The 25,042-nt window shown below is 46.5% G+C and overlaps 1 protein-coding gene across 2 annotated transcripts; it reads right to left on the reverse strand.

Moving 5' to 3' along the window:
* Positions 1–3,132: 3,132 nt before the first annotated feature.
* Positions 3,133–23,838, reverse strand: RRM2B (ribonucleotide reductase regulatory TP53 inducible subunit M2B). 2 transcript variants are annotated; one of them, XM_054269713.1, is made up of 10 exons: positions 23,590–23,838; positions 18,924–19,076; positions 17,396–17,512; positions 16,349–16,482; positions 14,687–14,781; positions 12,553–12,686; positions 7,120–7,224; positions 5,903–6,016; positions 5,259–5,429; positions 3,133–3,567 (listed from the first exon to the last, which is right to left on the reverse strand). In XM_054269713.1, the coding sequence occupies exons 1-9, from the start codon at positions 23,698–23,700 to the stop codon at positions 5,277–5,279; spliced, it is 1,116 nt and encodes a 371-aa protein (XP_054125688.1). In that variant the 5' UTR covers positions 23,701–23,838; the 3' UTR covers positions 3,133–3,567; positions 5,259–5,276. The 2 variants fall into 2 exon arrangements, with proteins under 2 accessions (XP_054125688.1, XP_054125678.1); XM_054269703.1 differs by having other exon boundaries at positions 3,133–5,429.
* Positions 23,839–25,042: the final 1,204 nt, after the last annotated feature.

The raw sequence follows: 25,042 nt of genomic DNA on the forward strand, positions 1-25,042 counted from the left end.
TGCTCTGCCAGAGGCATTTGTCAGATCAGTAAAAAGTATTTGCATGTTGAGACTTGTTCTTAACACTTCTCTTGGATCTGCCCATTGACAAGAAATAAAAAAACTCCACCAACTCCTTTGGTATCCACCCAGAGCCTCCAGTGTGATTTCGGGAGCCTCTTCACTAAAAGAAGTAACTTATGGATGACCTAAAAGAGGGCCTTGTTTGAGGGGCTTATAAAAACCACACCAGCCTCCTGAGCATGCAGCTCCCTCTGAGCCCAGGCTGGGGCAAGCAAACAAGGTTGAGGTCAGCATCTGCCCCAGTCTGAGAGGCCAGTGCTTCACTGCAGGCCTTTCCCCTGGCTCTGGCACTGCACACTGGGACCAGCAGGAGCCAAGCCCAAGCCAGGCAGGACTTCAGCCTGAGCTGCAGCTGGAAGGGCACAGCAGCACCTGCCAGCCATCACAGAGTGGGCACAGCAGCGAGCAGCAGAGCTGCTTATGGCATCCCAGTGGCCTAATTTGGGTAGGAGTAGGAGTGGAATACGGCATTTAGGAGGCTTTCAAGGATGGCCTTTGAGCAAATCACATCCAGCTGTCACTGGGCTAGCACAGATTTTTTTTCTGACATTTACTGAGCACCAGAGGGACAGAATCCAAAATCGGTCCCTGCTGGTGAAGTCACAGAAGAATCCAAAATAACTTTCCACCAGTCTGTTGATCTCTTTTCATTATCTGCTGGTGAGGACCTCCCCCTGCCTCTGCAGCAAGAGGCATTTAGGCATTTCCCAAAGGAACAGGCAAAGCCTTGGAACAAGCCCCAGAGATGGCCTGTCCCCATGGCAGGAGTCAACAACTCACCCTAAGGCCAGGCAGTTCTCTGTGACAGCTCTCCCAGAGATGCTGCAGCAGATATGGGAGCCATTCCCAGAGTAACAGTAACAAACAGTGCTACAGCATAAAAAAGGATGGATGATACAGATTTGCTCCTGTGAACCCATCAGCGGGTGCTGGCCAAAGCAATAGAAGGAGATTTCCCAGGTAAACCCTGCAGCATATTTGTCAAAAAGGTTCTGCAGGGCAGGAGTCCCCAGTCAGCAGCACTCCACAAGAAGCTGTGATATTGGCAGCACTGCTGCCTGTCATGGAAATCTCATGTCTGTCATTCACAAATCCTTTAATTTCGTTTGAAGGGTCAAAATTCATCAGGGAATTTCCCAGCCTGCCCACATGAGTACACTCAAATAGCCAAATGCCAAAATTACTGTTCAAAGCAGAAATGTGTGCTCCACACTGGCCAAAACCAGCCATTCCTGAGATTTACCTGTATTTCAAGCTGAGAAAACTTCAGCTGAAGTTCGCAGAGCACAGTGCTTCTATGTTCTGGGCAACCCTGGCTGCTAGAGCCAGATTATGTACAATGGGATGGGAGCACTGCCCACCTGTGCCCAGACCACGGGAAGCAGGGCAAGGCAGGAGCTGCTGGCAAACCAGCAATAGCATCTCTTAACAGTGATATTACAGTGCCCACCTTGCCCTATTTGCTAAAAGCTGCCATTCAGCAGCTCCTCCCCTTAGTTGTGCTGGTGTGTATGGTGTGCACACACACATACGTGTGCCAGGCGAGCACACCCGCACACACACACCGGGTCTGGGCACACACGGGAGCATCCCTGCAGCAGCCCCAGGCACAGGAGCAGCCTCCTGGCAAACACAGACCCGGCTGCATGAAATAGCAACGCATCAGCATCGCCAGGGACTGACTCCCAGAAGGAGCGCTAGGTAACAGTGACAGAAACATCAATATTTGCTGACTCAAGGGCTCCACCAGGAGGAAAAAGCAGCCCAGATCATCCCCCTAGGAAGGCCAGAAGGAAGAAGCTCCTCTGGCAGGCTGGGTGACCACGCTTGCTCTTTCAAAGCTTTCATCGCTCAAAGACAAGGACAAGAAATGTGGTGGAAGTGGATCAGCACAGTGTCAGCTGGCCAGGGGCTGGCAGCAGTTCTGAGGGTGCTGCCACACACACAGCATCCTCACCTGCTGCAAAAATCTTACCAGTCCAGAAACACTAAGAAAGAGGTTGCTAACTGCCCTGCCTTCCCCTGTTTTCTTTGATTTCCCAGCAAGGGCTGGGAATACTCACTGACCTACTGCACTGGGCAGTGGTTTCACAGCCAGAGCAGAGCGTTGGGAGCACCATGTCTGCCTGTGGCTCCTGATAACCAACTCAAGGGACTTGCTGGGAGGCACATGTCTGCTTGAATGGAACAATGGGAACTACAGAGGCCACTTTGAAATTAAAAGTGGGGATCCTTCCAATGAGCTACAGCTCCTACTGCAGGCCCTAGAAGGAGGTTTCTACACATCTGACCCTTGCAGATGTTCTTCACCACGAGACAAGCACCTCCAAGGAAGCACCTTCTCTGTCACACTGAAGTCACACACCAGCTTTATTCCAACTCAGGGCACAGAGACCATGTACACTGAAGGGATACTTTGCACCTTCTCCCCCCCCCACACACACCCACCAGGCTTTCTTAAGCTTGATGGCCACAGTGTGAGACACACAGAGCCCTCAGAGGCCCATGGGGTTTCTGCCCAGTGCCCAGTGCTGGGGGAAGAAGCCACCTTCTGCCTGTCTCAAGGAGGCTTCAGGGACAAGACTTTTGAAACGACAGCCCTGACAGTGCCTACAGGAGCAGGTGTGAAGCTGTGCCAGCTCACAGCCAGGTGATCAGAGTTTGGCTTCAGGCAGGTGCCTGGCTGGCCCCAGCTCGGGGCCTGAACCTGATGAAGCTGTGCCCAAGGGCATGATGCTCTTGATATCAGGTACCACCCACTGATAATACATTTTTGGAGTGTTTCTTCACTGAACCTTACAGACACCCAAAAGATTTCTCCTTGTGGCAGAAAAATCCCAATTAAAAACAAAACAAAACAAACAAACACCAAACCCACTTGTTTGCTCACTAGACTGCAAATCTATTTCCAGGAACAAGAAAGAGCAAGTCAAGAGCTCCAAAAAGTGCAAGACAATATATGGAGCACTCACAACTTTCTCCCACAATCCAAAAGCTGTGAATACTGACTTACTCTGTCATATCCCAATTTTATCACTTCGGATTTCACAAGGAAGCATGTAATTTGTAAATGAAGGCATGGGCTTCCCCACACTCAGATTTTATTGAACAACACATATTTTACATACAAATCGAGGGGGAGCCGTTGTACCAGACTTTGGTATCTCACAGACATTTACAGAACCTGAGCACATTGCAGTTTCATATCCGAACACTCTCTATACTCTCATCATAATTCACAACACTCAAAATAAATACTTTTTAGTACTTTCAGTGACATAATAGGTTCCATTACTCCAACAACAGACCCATTTACAGTATTTTCTCCTTCTGCCCTATCAACTCAGAATTTCCAAAAGGCACTGAGTTTTCCCTCTGAGTCCACAGTTCTCTTGCAGTTCCAGGATGTTAGTGAGGGCCACCAGTTCCAGCTTTTCTCTGTATTCTCCATGTTCCACTCTGCTCTCTTCCAAGTACCTTATGTCAAATGATGCAGGCTCTTCTCTAGGAAAAAAAAAAGCTGTTCCATTTCCATGTTCAGTACATACTCCTGATCTTTTACTAAAAAGAGACTAAAAAAACAGAGTGAATTTTGCTGCTTATTTTTACAGCAGGGAGAGTTGTTCACTGGGAACTATGCTAAGGCAGTGGACCTGTTCCAAGGAACTCAGGTACCCAGGACTATGGCTGATCTGGGCTGGCAGGGAAATAACACTTGTGCTACCCCATCACTGGTAACACTGGGCTGTCAGTTTGGCTCATGCCAGGTATATCAAAAGCAGCACAAGATATTTGCAACCGTAAGACTTACAAAAGCTCTTCCACGGAATTATGAATATTATGAAAAATGCTTGGGTTTAATAAAGCAGAACCCTTTGTCTAGCTCTTGTATATTCAGTTCATCTTGGAAAAAAGAGACTATTTATTTGCAGATAAGCCAGGTACAGCTGAATAGCATCCCTCCCACCCCAAGCACCACTGCAGTGCATTAACCACTCTTCAATCACTCCATTCTCTCCATGTGGTATCAAAAAATTACAAACAGTTTTCAGGCACACAATCAAAAACCAAACAGTCCTTTGTAAGATGCTGCTACTCCATACTACTTCTGGTTTGTTTTTTAAATGTTTAATACCTTCTTTCAGAAGCTCTTCTGTGACAATGGTTCCAATGATTCAGATCAGACACACAACCTGATGTACCTGCATACATTACTGGGTGCTTCCTCACAGCCCCAGGAGTCTGTTTGTAGCACCTCAAGGGATAATCCCTTGGAATGACATGCCTTCTCACCCCTTCAGTGCACAAGTGCAACCAAGAAAGGGAGAATATCAAACCACCCAGCATGACAAGGGGAGATGGACAACACCCAGAGCTGGCTGTTTCAGTGTCAGATGATTACAAATACAACTACAGATTGCTTAATAAGGCACTTGATCAGTGAAGCATGGGAAAACAGACAGCACAAGCCAAAGAACTATAGGATGTGGTTTTTCTCCACTGTTAACAGGTGTGCCTTTTCAAGGACCATTCAAAGTCCACTGACCTGTTCAGTAACAGCTGTAACACAAGAATCACATGCATTTGAATTAAATGCCTACCAAGACCCGTCAGTTTTCCAACCTGAGTAAAAATTTTTCAGACAGAATCCAGGTTAATGGGGAGATTACCCATAATTCCCAGGTTTAATAATATTCTATAGTTCAGACCTCATTAAGGTTTCCCCACATTCAATTATTACTGTATCTGCAACAGGATGAAACAGAAGAGCTTTTACTCTATATCAAATCTATAAACATGAAAATAATTTATAGCAACATTTTTACATGGAGTGATACCTCAGCTGGTTTTCAGATTAAAATACCATAACATGAGGTAAATATGCAGTTTGCTTTCTTAAAACACTACCAAAGTCTTAAAAAAGTAGTAGCATCCATTCCATGTCATTTTTAAAGACAGCATTGACAGCAGATGAGTCAAGGGAATCTTAAAAAGGCAATCTTTTTACAAAGCCAGAAGTTCTTACAAATGATCCCCCCTTTTTTTTTTCAAATGACACAGAGAGAAATATATTTACTCCTCTGACAAACAACATGAAAACCCAGGAAAAATATCCCAGCAGACTCTGATTTCCATGAGAAGAAATTAAATCAACTTCACAGCATAAAGGGAGATGAGGAGAGGGAAACAGTCACCATTCATTTGCCAATTTGTCAAAAATCTGCATCCAGAGTAAAGACATTGTCCATTGTTTCTGCCATAACAGCAAAACGTTGATATTCTGAAACCCGCTTCTCAAAGAAATTTGTCTTTCCTTCCAGAGAAATATTCTCCATGAAATCAAAAGGATTTTCTGCATTAAAGACCTGGGGAAGGAAAACACACTGGTGATTCTGACAGGGAAATAATGCTTTAAAAACCCCACCACAAACAAAACTGTCAAACTGTTTCCATCTAGACCACTTCTGGCTGCAATATTCTATAGGATCCATGGACCCCTCTTGAAGCAAATTCAGCACTGCCACTCCCAGGAGTTTGGCCTGTGGTTTAGCTCACTTGTGCAAGGTGCATGTTGTTCTTCAAGCACTGCAGCATCTGAGCACAGCTTACATTTCCCATTACAAACCTGCTGAGCAGCTGAAGGGAAACAAAGGCCTAAATTGTTCTTGCTCTTTTACAGTGAAGCATAGGTATGAATGCTGTGGTTTCAGCTGTCACTCACAGGAAGTCCATGTGCTAAACATGACCTGCTCCCCAGCATGACAAGGGAGTGCTTTGTGCTGACAGTTCCTGTGGGCTGCACTGGCAGGCCAGCATTTGGGGCAACTGCATCTCTTACCTTTGAGAACCCAAGCTCCATCAGTAACCGGTCTGCAACAAATTCAATGTATTGTTTCATCAAAGTGCAATTCATTCCAATCAGACCCACAGGTAATGCCTCAGTTAGAAACTCCTAGGAGTTAAAATACAGATGACATTTAGAGAAATGAAATTTAAGAAAAAAAAAAAAGAGAGAAGACACCTGTATTTCACAGTAACATACTTTGTGATGTTCCAGGCTCCCCAGGAAGTTGTCTAAATAAATAACACGCATCACTAAATTCAACAAGTATCTTCTGTTTTCAGTAACTGTTTGTCTCTTCCTTTATTTTTAGCCTGTTACTCTGGAAAAGGCATAAGATTTTTATCACTGCCCCTCTAATCTGCTTTTCTCCAATCCCCCAGCATAAGCTTCAGTGTAAACTTAAGCTCCAACTTCAATAAACCTACAGACCATACTAGTGGGAGCAGGGATAGATCAAGAAATCACCAGTTTTCCTGGCTTCCAGCCATTACTCCTGGCTTCCAGCCAGAGTGACAGATGAGAGGGCAGTGATTTTTATGAGTGCTGAACGCAGTCATGTGTATATTCAGGCACCAATGCATACCTGTCTCAGTGTTGTGAGACAAAGCAGGGCATTTGTCATCATCACAGTAATTAGATAACAACAGGAAAGAAAGTTAAACTAAAATCCGGCCAAGCACTCAGCCATGCAGAAACTTGTGCCTGCAGAAGGGCATCACTTCACATGAAAGAACCTGACATCAACCACAGGAAAAGCCAGAAGACAGCATGATACTCGTGGCCAGAACAGACCCTGCCTTCTCCTGAGGACAAGCAGAGATGTGAATACAATAGGGAGAGACAAAGATCCTGAAAGGACAGATGTAAACAAACTGCTCTCTAAGAGACAGCTGCAGTTGATTACTGTAGGTCCCTTCCAACTCTAACTATTCTATTCAACATCAAATAAGACAGCTTTTCTTCCTTTCTGTCATTAAGGAGAAAACCAGCTGCCAGCTTCAGCTTGCCCCAGTTGCTTGACAACTAAATTACAAAGTCTCTGACTCTTATTGTCACCATTAAGGAAGAGGGAAGGAACAGTATAATGCATCAGGAATGAAGCCTGAGCCAAGAATCAAACATGGAATCCCAAAAGTTAGAAGTTAATTTGCTTATTTTCACACCTCAGACTGAGCCTGTGCTGCCCACAATGCTGTCACAGCCAGGATTACCTGCTCAATCTCTACAGCATTAACGATGATCTCACACACTCGCTCTTCTGATGGTCTGTTCACTAAATAATGGAACATTAGACAAGCAAAATCACAGTGCAGACCCTGAAATAAGAGAACAACGAAAAACACAGTCAGTTTTCTGCTCTTCCACATAGTTTGCTCTTATTTTCAGGCAGTGTCATTTGGGTTGAAGTTTCCCAGCCTCCTGCTTTTATGAAAGCCTTAATGTTATCACTTGTAGTTTACAATCCAGTAACATCTCAAATCTAACACATGCCACCTGTGCCAAAATAATGTTCAGCACACATGTTTCTCAGGTTAAAACTTTTCTGAGGGCTGCTCTACTGTGAGTGATCCTACACAGAGCCTTGCTGGTCTCTGCCTCCTGTCAGGGATGATTATGCTGAAAGACTTCTACATCAAGATCTGCAAAACTACTTGTGAGTTAAAACAGGCTGTTTACCTGCTCTTTGCTTTGAGATACTTGATTTAAATTCTTTCAGTAGCATTTCTTCCATAGCTTCTCCCAACAGCATTTTCAGAAACGCAGATTCAGATTAAAGTCACCAAATCCAAGATTAACAAATCATCTCTTCCCCAACTAAACTCCCATTCTCATTTCACTCAGCTATCCTACACAGAGCCTAGTAAACTGTGCTCCTTTCCAGGATTTCCAGAAAAGTCTCCCGCCAAGATAAGAAAACATCAGGAGACAAGCAACCCCAGACAGCTGCTCCAAGAGGCACCTCAGCTTCTCTTTAACTTGCTTCAGCCACACCTACCACTGCCAGCCTAAAGGAGCACTGTGCTACCATCTCTCCTCTCAACTGCAAGGTGGTGATTACAGCCAATAAACACCAAAAGGAGACGTCCAGAGCAAAAACCAATCAGAAAGAATTTGGCAGACTATGGGCTGCAAGACAATCTAATACTACCATTAACAAGGGTCAAAACAATGGGGGCTGACCTACTAGAAAGCTGTTCTGCAAAAGACCTGGGAGTCTCAGTAGGTAACAAGGTGACTGAGCCTGCAGCGCTCTTGTGATCAGAAGGGCCAAGGGTATCTCAGGGTGCATTGGGAACCGTGGCCAGCAGGTCAAGGCAGGTGATCCCCTCCCTCTGCCCATCCCTGGTGAGGTCACACCCACACTGCTGCGTCCAGTTCTGGCATCCTCAGTATGGAAGAGACAAGGAGGTACTGGAGAGGGTCCAGCAGAGGTCACAAAAATGATGAGGGGTCTGGAGCATCTTTTAATGAGAAGAGACTGCAGGAGCTGGGCCTGTTTAATCTGGAGAACACTGAGAGGGGATCTCATTGATGCATGTAATTATCTCAAAGGTGGTGTTGTGGTTTAGGAATGGCACTCCCCAGTTCAGTGCCCCTATCAAGACTCTCCCAAACCAGATGCCACTTGCTTGCTCCCTGCCCCCACCAAGACACCCTTGGCTCCCCTTGCCCCTTCCTACTCTGAATGGAAGCACAAAAGGTGAAAATCACAGGATGGGTAAGAACAATTTACTGGAAACAATGAGATAACAAAAGGGATGGTAACAGCAATATGAACAACAAAATGTGTAAGACAAAGAAGCTATTTACATGGAAACCCATGACACATACCCCTGCTTTTCCCAATTACATTTTTTCCCACTGGAAGGAACACCCTTCTTCTCAAAAGCAAGAGAGGGAGTCCCTTCTTTTCCCCACCCCTGTCAATGACCTGAGATGGTACCCAATAACACTAGGGTCTTAGCCACACAGCTTCAGGCTCTACCCCCTCACAGGTACTGTAAAAAATTAACCCTGTCTTTGGCTGAAGCCAGGACAGCTAGGTGCCAAGAGGAGGGTACCAGACTCTTATCAGTGGTGCCCAGAAACAGCATGAGGAGCAATGGCTGTAAACTAAAACACAAGAAGTTGCACCTCAATATGAGAAAGGACTTCTTCACATCAAGTGTGACAGAGCACTGGAACAGGCTGCCCAGGGTGATTGCAGAGCCTCCCTCCCTGGAGACATTTCAAACCCACCTGGACACCTTCTTGTGTCAGCTGCTTCAGGTGACCCTGCCTGGATTTCCAGAGGACCCTTCCAACCCTAACAACATTGTGATTCTGTGAAAACCTTTTTGGAAAGTCTATAAAATCCTTCTGATTAAGGTCATGAAACAGCCCTGAAGTTATGTAATTTGGGAAATATCCTCCCCTCTAGTGACTGCATTAGCTGCCTGCTGCAAGGCTTCCCATGGTCTTATCCAGGGCAGCACCACCAGCAGGATGCAGGACATGCCTGGCTTCTCCATGAACCCATGTGCTCTGCTGACTGGTGCTCCTACCAGCTTTGCACCTTTAAGCATCAGCTCAAGAACAGCCTGGGAGCAGAGCCAGCAGCTCAAAAAACACATTGAGCGTTGATCATTTATCTGTCCAGGTGCATCAAAAAACAGTTTGTAGTTTTCCACTGTGGATTCTTTTTACTGCCAGTGGGTTTCAATGCAGGTGCTCTGTGCACCAAGCTTTAACCTTCATAACAGAACTGCAGTTGGGATTATGCCAGCAGAGGTCAAGAAAATTTTAGTCTTTTGGTGCTTGACTCTGCAGAAAAGTACAGTTACATTCACTCACCTGCAAGTGATCCATGTAACAAACAAATCCTGCCTCACTCAAATGGATCAGTTCATGATGACTCACAAAAGACACAAGGAAGGTGAAGAACTATTTGGTTTTCCTTACTCATCATATCACTTTCTTCAAAAGTGTCTTTTAAAGACATATCATAAGATGTCTCATTTCAAAACAATTTATCTAACCCATGAAAATTACTTCCATTATAAAAAAGCTCTTTACACATTAAGACCAAATCTGCTAAGTTACAACCACTAGCAAGTTTATACTGCATACAAAACTGGTCTTTCTAGTTTTTCAGTGCTGACAGTGATGTAAGCAGTGCAGCGCACAGTCCCCAGCCATAAACAACAGCTGCCAACTTGCAGGGAGAAAGGAAAAAGAAAGAAGGAAGCAGTGCAAAGAAGGGGCACTTGTAAGTGGTCTGTCATATCTGGTGTGCTGACATGCAGCCCCTCACACACCTCACATCCTAGGTTAAGAAGCACTCTCCTCAAAGGCAGATCTGTGGTTGCCCCCTCCCAGGAGATTTTATTGCTGTGCAGCAACACAAGCCCATGGAGAGGAGTGGTATCTGCTGCTTCTGCAGCAACCTGCCACAGCTGCCTTGGTGATGGATGCAGGTGGCTGTCTGCAAGCTCTGGGACCCACAACCAGAAGCAAGTGAGGAGTGGTACTTGGAGCCCACCTGAACCTGCCTGAAGCAGCTGAGGCACAGCCCATCTCAGAGTCACACACTATCCAGGTCCTTGCTCCAGCCAGCCCCCCCTGCAGCTGGGGACCATGCAATTCCACCCCATCCCTTGAGCAGCTGGGCCTTTGCCCCCCTTCACAGCACAGGAAAACAAACATCCCCTTCAATCTAAAAAATCCCTCTTTTGATAATACTATATACATTGGTGTGCTGGTTTTGGCTGGTGTGCTGTTTTGGGGTAGGGTTGGTGTTCTTCAAGTACAGTATGGGTCTGTGTTTTGGATTTGTGCTGAACACAGGGCTGATAACACAGAGATGTTTTTGCCATTGCTGAGCAGGGCTTACACAGAGCCAAGACCTTTTCTGCTTCTTGTATTGCCACCCAGGTGAGGAAGCTGGGAGTGCATGGGAGGTTGGGAGGAGACACAACACCTGTCCAGAGCTAGGACAGGTGACCCAAACTGACCAAAGGGATATTCCAGACCATGTGACATTCAGTATATAAAATGGGGGGAAGAAGGAACAATGAAGGGAGTGGGGTGCCTTTGGAGTAATGCCATTTGCCTTCCCAAGTCACTGTTGCACCTGATGGGGCCCTGCCCTCCTAGAGATGGCTGAACACCTGCCCATGGAAAACACTGAATTAATTCCTTGTTTTGATTTGCTCGTGTGTGTGTGACTGTTGGTTTCCCTATTAAACTGTCTTCACATCAACCCATGAGTTTTCCATCTTTTACCCTTCTGATTCTCTCCCTGATACTACTGGTGGGGGAGTGAGAGAGTGGTTGCATGGGGCTTGATTGCTGGCTGGGGTTAAATCACAATTGGGACACTAGTGTTTATGTTTACTCCCTTTAAAAACAGATATTTCTGCTGAGGGACCCAGTGGCACCCAGGCTTTAAGTTCATCAGTGCTGTTTGCTGGGTATAAAACTGTCTGGATGGCCAGGCCACAAAACATGGTAAGAATTAAAGGCAGTTGGTGGCTGCCACAGGCAGTGCTCCTTAGGGCTCAGTTGTGCTATGTTATGTACACTATATATACATATATATGTATCTAGCCTGAGTGGCCAGTCCTGTTTCATACCTTTATCAGTGGTAAAGTGCATTGAGTGCACCCTCAGTCAGTTTGCAGATGACACCAAGTTTGGTAGGAATGTTCATCTGCTGGAGGCTAGGAAGGCAGAGGGATGTGGACAGGCTGGATCAGTGGACTGAAGACAATGGTGTGAGGTTCCACAAGGCCAAACACCAGGTCCTGCATTTGTGCCACAACAACCCCATGCAGTACTACAGACTTGGACAGAGTGGCTGGAAAGCAGCCCAGTGGAAAAGGACCTGAGGGTGCTGGTTGAGAGAAGCTGAACATGAGCCAGTGTGTGCCCAGGTGGCCAAGAAGGCCAGAAGCATCCTGGCTTGTGTGAGGAATAGCATGGCAAAAGGACCAGGGCAGTGATTGTCCCCTTGGCATTGATGAGGTCGTATCTTGAATCCTGTGCTCAGTTTTGGGCCCCTCACTACAAGAAGGACACTGAGGTGCTGTAGCAAGTCCAGGGAAGGGCAACAAAGCTGGTGAAGGGTCTGGAGCACCAGTCTTAGGAGGACTGGCTGAGGGAGATGGAGGTATTTAGACTGGAGAAAAGGAGGCTCAGGGGAGACCTGAGCTCTCTACAGCTGCCTGAGAGAAGGCTGTAGTGAGGTGTGGGTCACCCTCTTCCAAGCGACAGGACAAGAGGAAATAGCCTCAAGTTGCATCAAGCAGGAGATTAGACTGGATATTACAAAAAACTTCATGAAAATTGCTGTCAAGCATTAGAATAGTCTGTCCAAGGAAGTGGCTGAGTCACCATCCCTGAAGGTATTTAAAAGATACGAATGTCGTACTTTAGGGGCATGGTTTAGCAGGGGACATGGCAGTGGCAGGTTAACAGTTTGATTCAGTGATCTTAAAGGTCTTTTGCAACCAAAATGATTCTATGATTCTGTAATTATTGGTAAAAGTCTGCTTCCTTCCCCCTCCTCTGTCAAGATTATGGGTTCTTCACAAATATAATTCTACCCTTGCCCTGGAAACTCACTTTTCTTCCCAAATAGTGTGTAGGACATGTCACATTACCTCATCTCTGCTAATAAGCTCATTGGAGAAAGTCAATCCAGGCATCAGGCCCCTCTTCTTCAGCCAAAATATAGCAGCAAAGGAACCCGAAAAGAAGATGCCTTCCACTGCAGCAAAGGCAACCACTCTCTCACCTGTTTAACATAACACATTTTTTGTTAGACACAAATTGCTCTATTGCTCATCAGCAAGAGGCACCATTTGCATCAGACAGAGTGATGCTGGAGAAAAGCAATCTCCCTTGCAGCACCAGATGCGTTTTGACCACAACTGTCAGCAGATCCTGATGCACAGTGGGTCTACACACCCCACAGCACTCAGCCATAACAACCCCAGCAGAACTGGAGAACCAGGACACCCACTGAACTGCCACAGGTCAGAAGCAAAACAAGGTAACTGTCCAAAGTGGCCTGGACATTAGTATTCCACTGTCTCTTTCTCCTGAAAGGCAGGAAAGCAGCTGTGTAACTGACAGCCAAAACTGAGAAAAGGGCCAATCTCATAAATTACACTAAAAACCGTACACCACAGTTTCTTCTTGTTTGGAATCTACATAAACCATATTCTTAAAGGAGTGAAAGTCCTTTCACAGAACATAAGTCAAGACACAAATAACTACTTATATTACCCCACCTTCAGTCCAAGGAAAGCAAGGCATTATTGGTCCCAGTTCTCCCTGTTCTCTACATGAATGTATTTCTTGAGACTACAAGACCATCTGACTGTTTAGTGAAGCCACATCCCTCCATGTACACTACTTCAAACAACTTCACAGGCTCATTGTGTATGTTCCGACATGAAGAGCTTTGGCACTAAGTTCTAGTGCCTTTTCCCACTAAGAACTGCACAGAATTTTGTTTTAAAAAATAACCCAAAGTAGCCAGATGTTCTAGTTCCTCTATGAGATACAAACGTCAACTGCTGGCTCATCAGAAGAAATTCAAATTAGGAAAAAGCACAGAGAGCAATACCAACTTACAAGTATCACAGAAGTTATTAAAGAAAGATTTTTTTCTGGCAACACTAAAAATCTTGTAGGCTACTGCTATACAGGAATGGAGAAAGGCTGCTTATAAAATATAGGTTTAATGAAGCAGAAGACTGATTACTTATTTGGATAAAATGCATTAAGCTTGGGGGAAGGGAGCAGGGGGCACACTACTTTTTGAGTCAGGGAACTTTCTGATTCCTGGCACACCCCACACTGCTGGGAGCCAAACAAAGGGATGATCAACGGGTTTCACACACAGCAAGCAAAGTCAGACCAGGGAGGCAGTGGGAACCAGGACAGAACAATGTACAGCTACAAAAAAAGAACCTCTCTCAAACAAGTGCTGTGAACAGATGCTGCAAAAGAACGATGTTCAGATTTATTTTGTTCACCAGGCTGAATCTCTCCATCTCCTTCACTTTCTCAAAATACACAGGATGTTTGCTTTAAAAAATTCACCAGAGTGCACCCATTATGCATTTCAGCTACAGCAAACCCTTCCAAGTCAACACTGTAATGCTGAATGCAGAACATTTCTAAGGATGTCCTGCAGCACATTGATGGAAACTGAGCCACTGTCCCAGCTGTGAAATGAGATGCAAAAACTAGAAACCTGGTCCCAACAGCAAACCAGAAACACCAGAAATAGATGGTTCTCGAATCTTTTTTGTCCAGGCTCAGTCATGCCTCAGTTACAAAAAAACCCATGGATTTCTCTATAGGAACATGAACACAGAAAATACCTGGACTTGCAAAAATTTCAGCTGCCCAGTTCTGAACACTGAGTGAAAAATAAGAACCAACTAGAAGAAATAATCAAAACCAGAAAATAAGGTCTACAAGCAAAAACTGAGGAAACTAGAGTTATTCAGTATAAATTAATACTGGGTATCAGTATAAAGATAAAAAAAGAGCATTTTTCATAACATGATTTCAGGGGGCACTGCCATTACTTTATTTCTCTACCTGAAGATAAAAACATACAAGCTCACCAGAATTTACTTCTAGTTCTTTAGTTAAACCAGAGACCCAGAAGTCACTACATCTGTGGCAAATTTAATTTCTTGTTCCAGGGGTGCAGCTTACTCACAGAAGGTCAGTTTGTGATATGCAATAGAAACAAGTTTATAAAAAGCTACACACCAAAAGTGGATTCTCGGTCTTCAATCCACTTCAGAGCCCAGTCTGCTTTCTTCTTAACACAAGGCATTGTTTCAATAGCATTAAACAAGAAATCCCTATAGAAGAAAACAGAGACAAAACATCACAATAGTGATTTAGGAAAATCTGCCCTGGTTGTCCCTTCCAGCTCCACCAGACAGAGGATCCCATTACGCAAGGCTCTGAAGTGACCCAAGTAAGAGACCACTCCCACCCCAAAGAGGTGATGATCTGTCCTGTCTTTGTCTGGGATAGAGTTCATTTTCTTCCTAGTTGCTTGTACAGTGCTATATCTTATATTTGGAATGAGAATTATGTTGATAACATAGTGATGTTTTAGGTGTGGCTAAGCAGCGTTTACACAAAGTCCAGGACTCTTCAGCTTCTAACCCCATCCCACCAGTGAGCAGGCTGGGGGGAACAGGAAGCTGGGAGGGGACACAGCCAGAAGAGAAGACCCCAAGTGGCCAAAGGAATATTCCATTGATGTCATGCTCAGAATATAAACTAGGGGAAAGCTGGCCAGGGGTCAGTGAGCAACGGCATTGTGCATCACTTGATTATTATTACTACTACTATTATTATTATTATTATTATTATTGTTACTATTATTATTGGTATTATTGTTCTTATTTTTCTGTCCTATCCAGCTGCCTTTACCTCAAACCACCAGTTCCTACTTTTCTCCCCAGTTCTCTCCCACCCCACTGGGCAGGGGCAGGCAGTGAGTGAGCTGCTGTGTGCTGTTAGCTGCCTGCCAGGTTAAACCACAATGTCATCTGTGACAAAAAGGGCAGAGGGAGGCAAATGTACAGAATGCAACATCCCCACGGGCTCAGGGGAGGAAGGCTGTGGACTCAAACATCCCATCCCAGGAGTGCTCACCCATCAGATCACAGTCTCTCTCAGACTTGAAGCCAGCTACTTCAGACTATCCATAGAGCAAAACCTCATCTTGCCCAACTCCACAAAGAAACAGGACAGATCCCTCTGTTCCTATGCTGAAAACCTGAAAGGAAACCTTGCAGTCCTGCCACCATCACCAACACATGATGATGGGAAAGCACTGTGGGAAAGCAATGTCTGCCCAACCATCACCATGGAGTCTCTGAGGGAAAGTGCTGCTTTTCAAATGTGTCCCGTTTGGACTAGGAAGCTCTTCAGACAAAAAAGGTGAAGTCAATCATTCAAAAATAAGCAGTTCAAAAATTGCATTAAAAAGCACTGATGACAAAAAAGGATGCAATACATTGATTGCTGTATATTGGAAACACCACTTTGATCATGAGCACTCAATTTCCTCAGGCAGATGCTTTGCTGATGTAAGAGCAAGCACTGCAGGAGCACCATAACCTCAAGGAGCTCATCCAACCTTTAATATTTCACATACTCCGTGCTTCCAGCAATAAAAGATTTATGCACATATTAACTAACCTTCTGATACTCCCACAATAAGCCTTGGTCAGTAATACCCCTTTCCATTTTGGGGGTAGGACATGCAGGCCTCAAAAGCTTTACGGAACTTTCCCCAATTCCCCAAGAAAGCCAGTATGAAAACAGGAGACAGCTGCCATGCTGCCCTACAACAGTGGCACTGGCTTCAGCCACAGATTTCCCACAGGTTTGTAACACATCCAGGTTTACCTTTTCTTGGGATCTTTGATGTAGGTGTCTATGAGCAAGCTGTACATCTCTGAGTGAACATTCTCAATGAGAATCTGGAAGCCATAGAAACAACGAGCTTCTGGGATCTGCACCTCCTGACTAAAACGTGCCACCTGCCAAAAGCAGAAAGCAGGCAATGAGTACAACAACACAGTCCTGCATGTCACTACTCTGAGCTCAACAGGAGAGACAACAGATCTCTGCTACAGAGACAGGATGGGAGCGGTTCTGTCCTGCTTTGTTCACAGACATGTCAATAGGATAGCTGTGGTGCAGAAGAAAATAAAGCAAGTAAATGCAGAAGTAAATACATTTAAGAGCTGAAGCATAAGGGCACAAAGGGGAAGAACAACAAAATAATGCAGTACTAAACACTTAGTACTGAACAAAGCCTCAGACTTTGTGTTCATTATTAAAAACATAAACAGCATGACATAAGGCATCTTCATGCAATACATACACATAAATACTACATGTTATAAACATTCAAACATTTCAGATTTAAACTGGGCATCTGCAGACAGATACCACTGCTAACCTGTGATGAGATATTCTCCAGCCCAGAACAGATATCAACAGGAAGAATTCCCCACCTTTTTAGCAGCACCCACCTGCAGCCCTAAGAGATTCTAGGGTACTGTTCAGTGAGAACAAACCAGATTTTACCAAAATGAGGGATACATGGCACAGCCATGATCTGTATTCCCTACTCTTCAATTAACATGAGTACAAGAAAAATATGGGGTTATATTCATTCATTCAGAAATGCACATCCCACAGCCAACCAGGGACTGAACTTCAAAACGGTGATGTGATTTGGAGCCCTGATGACCACAGCTGACTCATTTTAACTCAAACACTGTTCCCAGACAAACAAGCTGTTTGTTCCATTTGACAAAGGTGAGATGGAAAGAAAAAAAAGTACACATTAAATCAACCTATGAATTAATGTGAAAAAGCCAAAATGAAAAGTTAATAAGACAATAACATGACTAAATGTTCAAGCCCTCTGTAAGTCTTTCTCACCAGATTTTCATTTACGATTCCATCACTGGCTGCAAAAAATGCCAGAACATGAGAGATAAAGTATTTTTCATCTGCTTTCAGCTTGTTCCAGTGAGGAAGGTCCTTTGACAAATCAACCTAATGAAAAGAAAAAAAGGAAAACATTATTGTCCTTCTGCATTTATCATTCTGTAAAAACAAGCAGCCCAGTCAAGTGACTGAGGCAGAGTTTTGGCATTTGCTTTCAAATCTTTACATGTAGGGAATTTAAATACTTGTGACTGTAAATACAACAGAGACACTGCAATACTGTTGCCTCTCTCTGCAACAGTAACATCATGTACTTGTTTCACAGTTTATACTTTTGTATTTTGGAATAAAAATTGGTGTCTATTGAATAAATAAATGAGATTTTGAAAAGCCTTAGTATCTTTTTGCCACAAGTATGAACACACAACAGTAACCAGAGCTCATTCTGAGACATTTAAACTTTACTTGGAATAAATGCTGATACTCCAAGAAAGCCAAACCCAACTGTGTCAAAAGATGGACTGAGGGGACTTTGCCTTTGGCAGGTGTTCAGCCTCCACGTTGTCAAAGAATGGTGTGGAGCAAATGCTGTGCAACTGTTCTTGTCTATCAGATCAAACCCCAGCCATGAGTGAAAACCACAGCTTCCTTCACATGGGCCTTTTCTGTTTGTTTGTAGGATTTCTGAACCAAAACAGCACTAAAGTAGAGCTAGATGTGAAAAATGCAGAGCACCCACAGATGGTAGAACAGTGTAAGAAGGAACCAGTAACACAGTAAAAGGGAAATGCTGGTAAGTCAGGAATTCAAATGCTTTTTCTTTAACAGTTTAAATGAAGATCTGCTGCAACAGGGCAGCAAGCTGCCCAGCCAGGCAATGAAATACCACCTTCACAAACAGCAGCTCCTCATCATCCCATGATGCTTTCTGTTCTATTTAGAGGCTGCCAGTGCTTTCATCTCACTCCTCGGCAGTTGCAGACCACTGCCCACAAACGAGCTCAGGTCCAGCTAACCAGCAACCTTGGGGAAGAACTTAGAGCTTGCACTGTAACATGGGGCAAGCACCTCACCAGGGCAAGAACCTCACCAGGGCCATCAGGAGTCAGCTAAACACATTTTTAGCAAAATTAACACTGTCTGTCTGGAAATTTAGGTACCTAATATTAATGAACAGCATGAAATTTCCCAAAGCATCTTACATGGGCAAGGAGTCAGTTGCAGGTTCAGAGACCACAGCACGGTAGGAGCTGTCTGACCATGAATCAGAGCAATCTGACTTAGGATTTTTCTATAACCAGAGAAGCACCCCAGGACACAATTCCATCTCATCTAAACCAAGCAAGTAAAACAGCTCTGCTGAATCACCCTGTGAAAGCAGCTTGCTTGATGTGATGAACGATGTGATGAAATTAACTCCAACCTTTGCAACACAGAAGCCAGCAGCAGAGCTAGGAAAGATGTGCCAGGACCCCAGTGGTCTGACTGTCTTTTGCCAACCCACTGGCCCAGGGCTCACCTCTTCTGCAGTCCAAAAGGAGGCCTGAGCCTGCTTATACATCTTCCATATGTCTGGATACTGGATGGGGAAGATGACGAACCGGCGGGGATTTTTTCTGAGTAGAGGTTCTTCATCAAGGTCAGAGCCATCTTCAGCAGCACTCGATGAGCTCTGAAAATAAAGCACAGTTCTGGTTAAAGTTACCACCATTTATTCCTCCTGCTTACACTATCCCAAAGGTGTGGTCTGAAGTTCACCCGTGTCACACAGACCCACCTGGCCCCCCGGGGTCGGTGTCCCCTCGCCCTCCATCAGTGCTCCCGCAGCGCTGCCCGCCCGGTTCTACCAGCACAGCCCTCAGCAAGCGCCCCCTCCCAGGAAGCGCCTGTGTGCCACACACAAAGCCCCGTGTGCCAGAGGCAAAGCCCCGTGTGCCACAGACAAAGCCCTGTGCACACGGGGGAAATCTGCCCGGGGCCACATCAGCCACTGCGGTCCCACACACCGGAGACGCGAGTGAGGTCACGGCACGGTGCTGCAGCTGCCACCAGCACAGCTCCACCCAGCTCACTGCCCAGGTACCTCCCAGCTTTGCTTTATGCTCAGCCATTAGGGCCTGGATGGACTGACTGCCTTAAGAAAGCCAGGAGATGACAGTAACTAATCCCAACTGGCAGAGGACAGCCCTGTGCCACAGTGAGTCTCAGCATGGAGGTTTGTGTATGCAGTCTGCAAGGGCAGCCCACAAAATAGCATGGTCTGGAGACTGCCCTGGAGGCTCTCCCTCAATATGAAGCTAAAGTGCCTCTTCCCAGCAGCTGGCAGCAGGAAAACCTCTGCCTGGAGTCACCCATCCCACACTGATCCTTCTGTGTGGCCTTCCAGAGGACATCTGCACACAGCTCTTCTTCAGAGCTCCAGCCCAGCCAAACTGGGGAGGTGTGGACAGCTGATATTTAGAAAACAGGCTGGTGGAAAGTAGCAGAGAGAGCACTCTCTCTGCTCTTTTGGTCTGAGCAGGGCCTTCACCTCACCTCTGGCTGGAGACATCTGCTCCCAGGATCAGTCCCTGCATCCCTGCAGACATGTCATCAAGCACCTACCAGAAACAACTGCTGTGAAGAGCTGTCAGGACAGCAGGGTGCAAGCTCTGCAGAAGGGCTGGTGACCCACTGATCTCAAGTCCAGCAAGCAGGATGCCTTTCTGGGTTGGCTCCAAGATGCCACTGACACTGCTGGAGAGGATAACTAACCACAGGCAGTATACAAGGTGTTCCATATAATACAGCAGAGAAGGGGAGCTGAAGGTTTTGAACACCATTATTTCTACCTTCCTGGAGGTATCAGGCAGTCTTTTCCCTACCCAGTCTGATTATAACTACTCACATAATAAAAAGCATTCCTTTACTTCAATTTGGAAAATACTCTCAAACAAATAATGCCATTTACATTTAAAAAAAACAAACAAAACCCAAACATCCATGCACATTGCACAACTGGCATAGATACCCCAGATGCCCAGTGAATACATCACTGAAGCACATTCTGGGATACAATTCTACCAATTTATTCTATTTCTAAATACTACTCGATTACATGAGATAGATTTCCCAGCATCATCTTGAGTTTCTGCTGAAGGTCATGAGAGTTGAAGACCTTTTTTATTTCCCAGGCCATAGATGGCTTCAATAACTCACTGGAATTGGGAGAATTTGGAGTCGGCAGGCTCACCACCTTGACTTAGCACACACCTGCTCAGGGAATGGCATCCAGCCAATTCCATCTGGTTTTGCACCATTTGAAAATAGAAACACTGCAAAAGTCCTCCCTGTTATCCCAGCCACTGCTGTCTCACAGACAGCTGGCTGTCCTCCAGGACCCCCAGATCCTTCTCTGCAGAGCTGTTTTCCAACAGGTCACCCCCATCCTGTACTGGTCCCCAGGGTTATTCCTCCCCAGACCTTCCTCCCCATTTGTCATTGCTGAATTTCAGACTATTCCTCTGCCCATCTCCAGCCTGCCCAGGTCCTTCTGAAGGGCTTTACAGCCCTCTGGGGTAGTAGCTGCTCCTCCCAACTTTGTGCCATCAGTGAACTTGCTGAGGAGGCATCTGCCCCTTCATCTTAGTCACTGATGGGTAAGTGAAAGAATACTGGGCCCAGCACTGAACCCTGGGGGACACAACCAGTGACAGCCCTGAAACTAGACCAGTGCTCAATCCACCTCAGCATCCACTCATCCAGCTCACACTTTCTGAGCTTGCCTATGAGGGTACCATGGGAGACATTGGCAAAAGCCTGGCTAAAGCCCATGCAAAATCCACTGCCCTCCCTTGTCCATTCAGCCAATTGTCCAATCACAGAAGGTCATCAGATTGGTTAAGCACAAGTTCCCTTTGGTGAGTCCACAGTGTCTACTCCTGATGACTGTCTTGTCTTCCACTGCAGGATGAACTGTCCCATCATCTTCCCAGGGATTCAGGTGAGGCTGACTGGCCCAAGGTTTTAAAAACTGTACCAGTATTTTGTTAAATAGATGGTTTTGGTTGTTTAGGGTTTTTTAATTTTAAAAAAGGAAAGGACAGTCACAGAGGCTACACCATACTGGAACCTCCTGCATAATCTACATCCCACCTCCCTTATCACCTTCAGAGTGCAGAGGAGTTTCACAGGCAGGCTGCTGTGCAAGGAGCCTTTCACAGGCTCTAAACTGGCAGGAAGGCAGTGGCTACAAGGCAATCCTATCCTCTTTAACTCAATTTCAAGTGTGTGGCACATTCTGATCACTGCTGAGGCTTCTGAGCAGTCACCACCTCGTGCTGAAGGAGCATAACGCATTTCCTGCCTTGCCTACCTGGATCCAGAGGCACTGGCAGGAGTGTGAGGGGCAGGAGAAGGTAGAAGTCACTAGGTCAACACCACCTTCAATGTGCACCCCAGATCTTTCTCTTAATGCTATGATGGTGCATAAAACAGTGAACACTCACCATAATGACAAAGGGCACTGAGTTTATAAAGTGTTTACATGCTTCGTTCTGTTCAGACAACATGATCTAAATTTGTAAAAGAGCTGAAGCTGGTGGGAACAGGCCAACCCTTGCACCAGCAGGGTCAACCAGATGAGGCTTCAGTATGTCCAAGAATGGAGACTACACAACCTCTATGAGCAACCTGTGCCAGCATCTGACCACTTTCAGAAAAAACAAGTGTCTTCTCACATGTAAATGCAACCTCTTGTACTTCAGTGTGTGACCAATGCCCCTAGTCCCACCACGGGGCACCACTGAGAAGAGCCTGGCTCTGTCTCCTTTATTCCCTCCACTAGGTATTTTCACCCACTCACAGAATCCCCTGGAGTCTTCTCCAGGCTGAACAGTCCCAACACCCACAGCCTCTCTTTGTATAACAGATGCTGAAGTCTCTTAATCATCAGCCCTTTGCTGGGCACACTTCAGTACATCATATCCCAGTTACGCTGCAACTGCGAGAGACAAGCTCTTCTGGTGATGACAATAAACCAAATGGACAACAAAAACTGCTTAGGAGTACTGAAACACCTTCCACTAATTTCAAATTCAGCAAACCAGGAAATAATTAACATATATACACACATACAACCATGACCCCACAGCTACAGCTGCTGGGCTACATGTGCAAGCATCACAGTTACACCAGCTGTAGCCAGGGAAAAAGCTAAAGGTGCTGGCAGAGCCAGCACTGTGATGAGGAACATACACTCAGTGGTCTGTGACCATGAACCCTCTCACACCCTAGTAAAGGCTGCACATGCATCCCACGAGCTCCCAAAGCATCCAGGCCAGCCCTGGGCAGCACAGGCCACGCCAGCAGTGAAACTGGGAAGTCCATCACCATTCCTGGGAGAGATGGTTTGCACTGCACAGCATCCGAGGAGCACAACACCTGCTGGTTCCACATGCTTGAGGGGATCACAGGACTACCATGCACTGCACTAAGAGTACAGCACGTCACTGCTCAGGGAGACACAGTAAGGGGTTCCTTATACTTTTATTTAACATGGCACACCTGGTTTTGGATACTTGAGTGCTGATGAGGCACAAGGGCTCAGGAAGACCACGTGGGTTTCCCTGCCATGATGATCCTTTCTCCTTGAACACCTCAGCCTGGCTTAGCATGGTTATACTGAGAACTCGGCTCAGACGCCTCCCAGGGGCAGCCTCCCTGGTCAGCAGGGCCTGGGAAGCCGGGAGCATCACGAAGACCCACACCTGCCTCCGTGGCGGCTGGAGGCAGGAGGACGAGCTCTACTTTCCCGGCCCCGGCAGGCGCAGAGCCGCCGGGGCGGCAGGGGCGGCACGCCCGGACCCCGTGCCGCAGCCCGCGGCCGCCGCTCGCAGGCCCGCATCTCCCGCAGGTGCTGCCAGCGCTCCCCGGGCCGCGGTGCCCGAGCGCTCCGGCCCAGCTGGGACAAGGGCACGGGGGGACGGGCCCCTGCCCTTTCCAGGGCTGTCCGAAGCAGCGGGTCCCCGGTGCCGGGGTCCCCCCGCGGCGGCCCGGCCGGGCCCGGGGGGGAGGCAGCGCAGCGCAGCGCCCGGCCGGGCGGGGAGGCCGCGGGGCCGGCCGGGCAAGGGCTGCGCTGCCGCCGCCGCTCCCGGAGCCCCCGCTCGGCCCGGCCCGGCCCCGCTCCCCGCTCCGCCCGGCCTTACCCGCTCCGGGCCCGCCGCCTCCTGCGGCGCCGCCGGGCCCCGGCGCTCGCCCATGGCCGGCGGGACTGCTCCGCGAGGGGCGGCGGCGGCGGAGGAAGGGGGAACGGCCATGGCCAAGGCCGCTCCGCCCCGGGGCGGACTCAGCAGTTGTATAACAAAAACAGCCGCAGCGCTGGCCACGCTCCGTGAGGGCCCGTCAGTGGCGGTACGATGGATGCTTGTTTCTCTCCCTTCTTGAGAGCAGAGGGAGCTTCAAAAGATTCGGATGTCCCCTTTCCAGGAAGGTAACTTTCGGTGCTGCTTTAAGAATTCGTGTGCCGTTAAGAATTTTGGGTATTTTTTTTAAAGGCACCTGGCTGCCACAGTGACTGAGACCTCCCCTCTCTCCATCCCCAAGCACGGGAAGGGGGAGTGAGGCCAGCTGCGCTCCTCTGCACTGCATCTGTTTCCTGCGGCTTTTTGATGCCTTGTGAGAGACGTCCAAGCCTCACCAGGGCAGGGGATAAGAAAAGTTCCGTGGTGACATCTGTGACTAAGCACAAAAACAGTTCTGATTTTCTTCCATGGAGTTTTCTGAGGAGCAGAAACACGTGACTGAGCAACTTACTTAAAAGCACAGCAAGAACACATAAGGAGAAAAGGTGGATTCACATCAACAATATCTGCTGTTACCTGAGTACTGTTATTTCTGAGACATCCTTTAAGTTTTATTTCCCAGAAATACCTAGACAAGCTCCTTAATCTTTATGTCCAACAGCTCCACTCATATCAAGTATATGGAGTACGAGGGATTCCAGCTTTTTGTCCAGAGCAATTAGAGGAACACTGACTGATGTAGAGCAGACTGAAATGACCCATTTACAGACAAATTCTACCGCTGTGTGCAATACAGAGCTTGCTGGTGGTTTAAGGGGCAGATGCATGAGTTTGTGGAACCAAAACCAACAAGCAGCAGACTATTCATATTAAATGACATTGACTGGTCTAGCAGTTGTCTTAGCCCCAACTCTCACTGTCCTGGCCCTACTGTTTAGAATTCCCTAAATAAGGAATGCCCTGTCCTGACAGGGATTAAGATCTACTATAAATTAATATAATTAGCAATAGAAAATTGTTCAAGAATTTGGAGATAACTTCTTAAATGCCTGCTCTTATGTTTACTTACATGGTGCCTAAAGATGCACAGAAAAAGAAAAATACTGGAAAGGATTAACCAAACAGCATGTGGCCGTTCTTGCACCTCCACAAAAATCTGCCAACTTCTGTTAGCTTTGTTTTATAAAAATTAAATCATGTACACAACAGTAAAATACAGACAAGCGCATACAAATGGAATACAGCATTATGCACAATTTTGCAAGATTTCGGATTACTCAGCTGTACCTACAATGTCCTGTTTAGAACAAGCTCCTTGACAGGTGGTGGAAGCTGTATTCCTCCCCTAGTTCCTCAC

Source organism: Melozone crissalis, unplaced genomic scaffold (genome assembly GCF_028551555.1).
Source record: "Melozone crissalis strain CALT ecotype California unplaced genomic scaffold, PUWL_Pcris_2 ptg000002l_1, whole genome shotgun sequence".
In the NCBI taxonomy this organism is placed as follows: domain Eukaryota; kingdom Metazoa; phylum Chordata; class Aves; order Passeriformes; family Passerellidae; genus Melozone; species Melozone crissalis.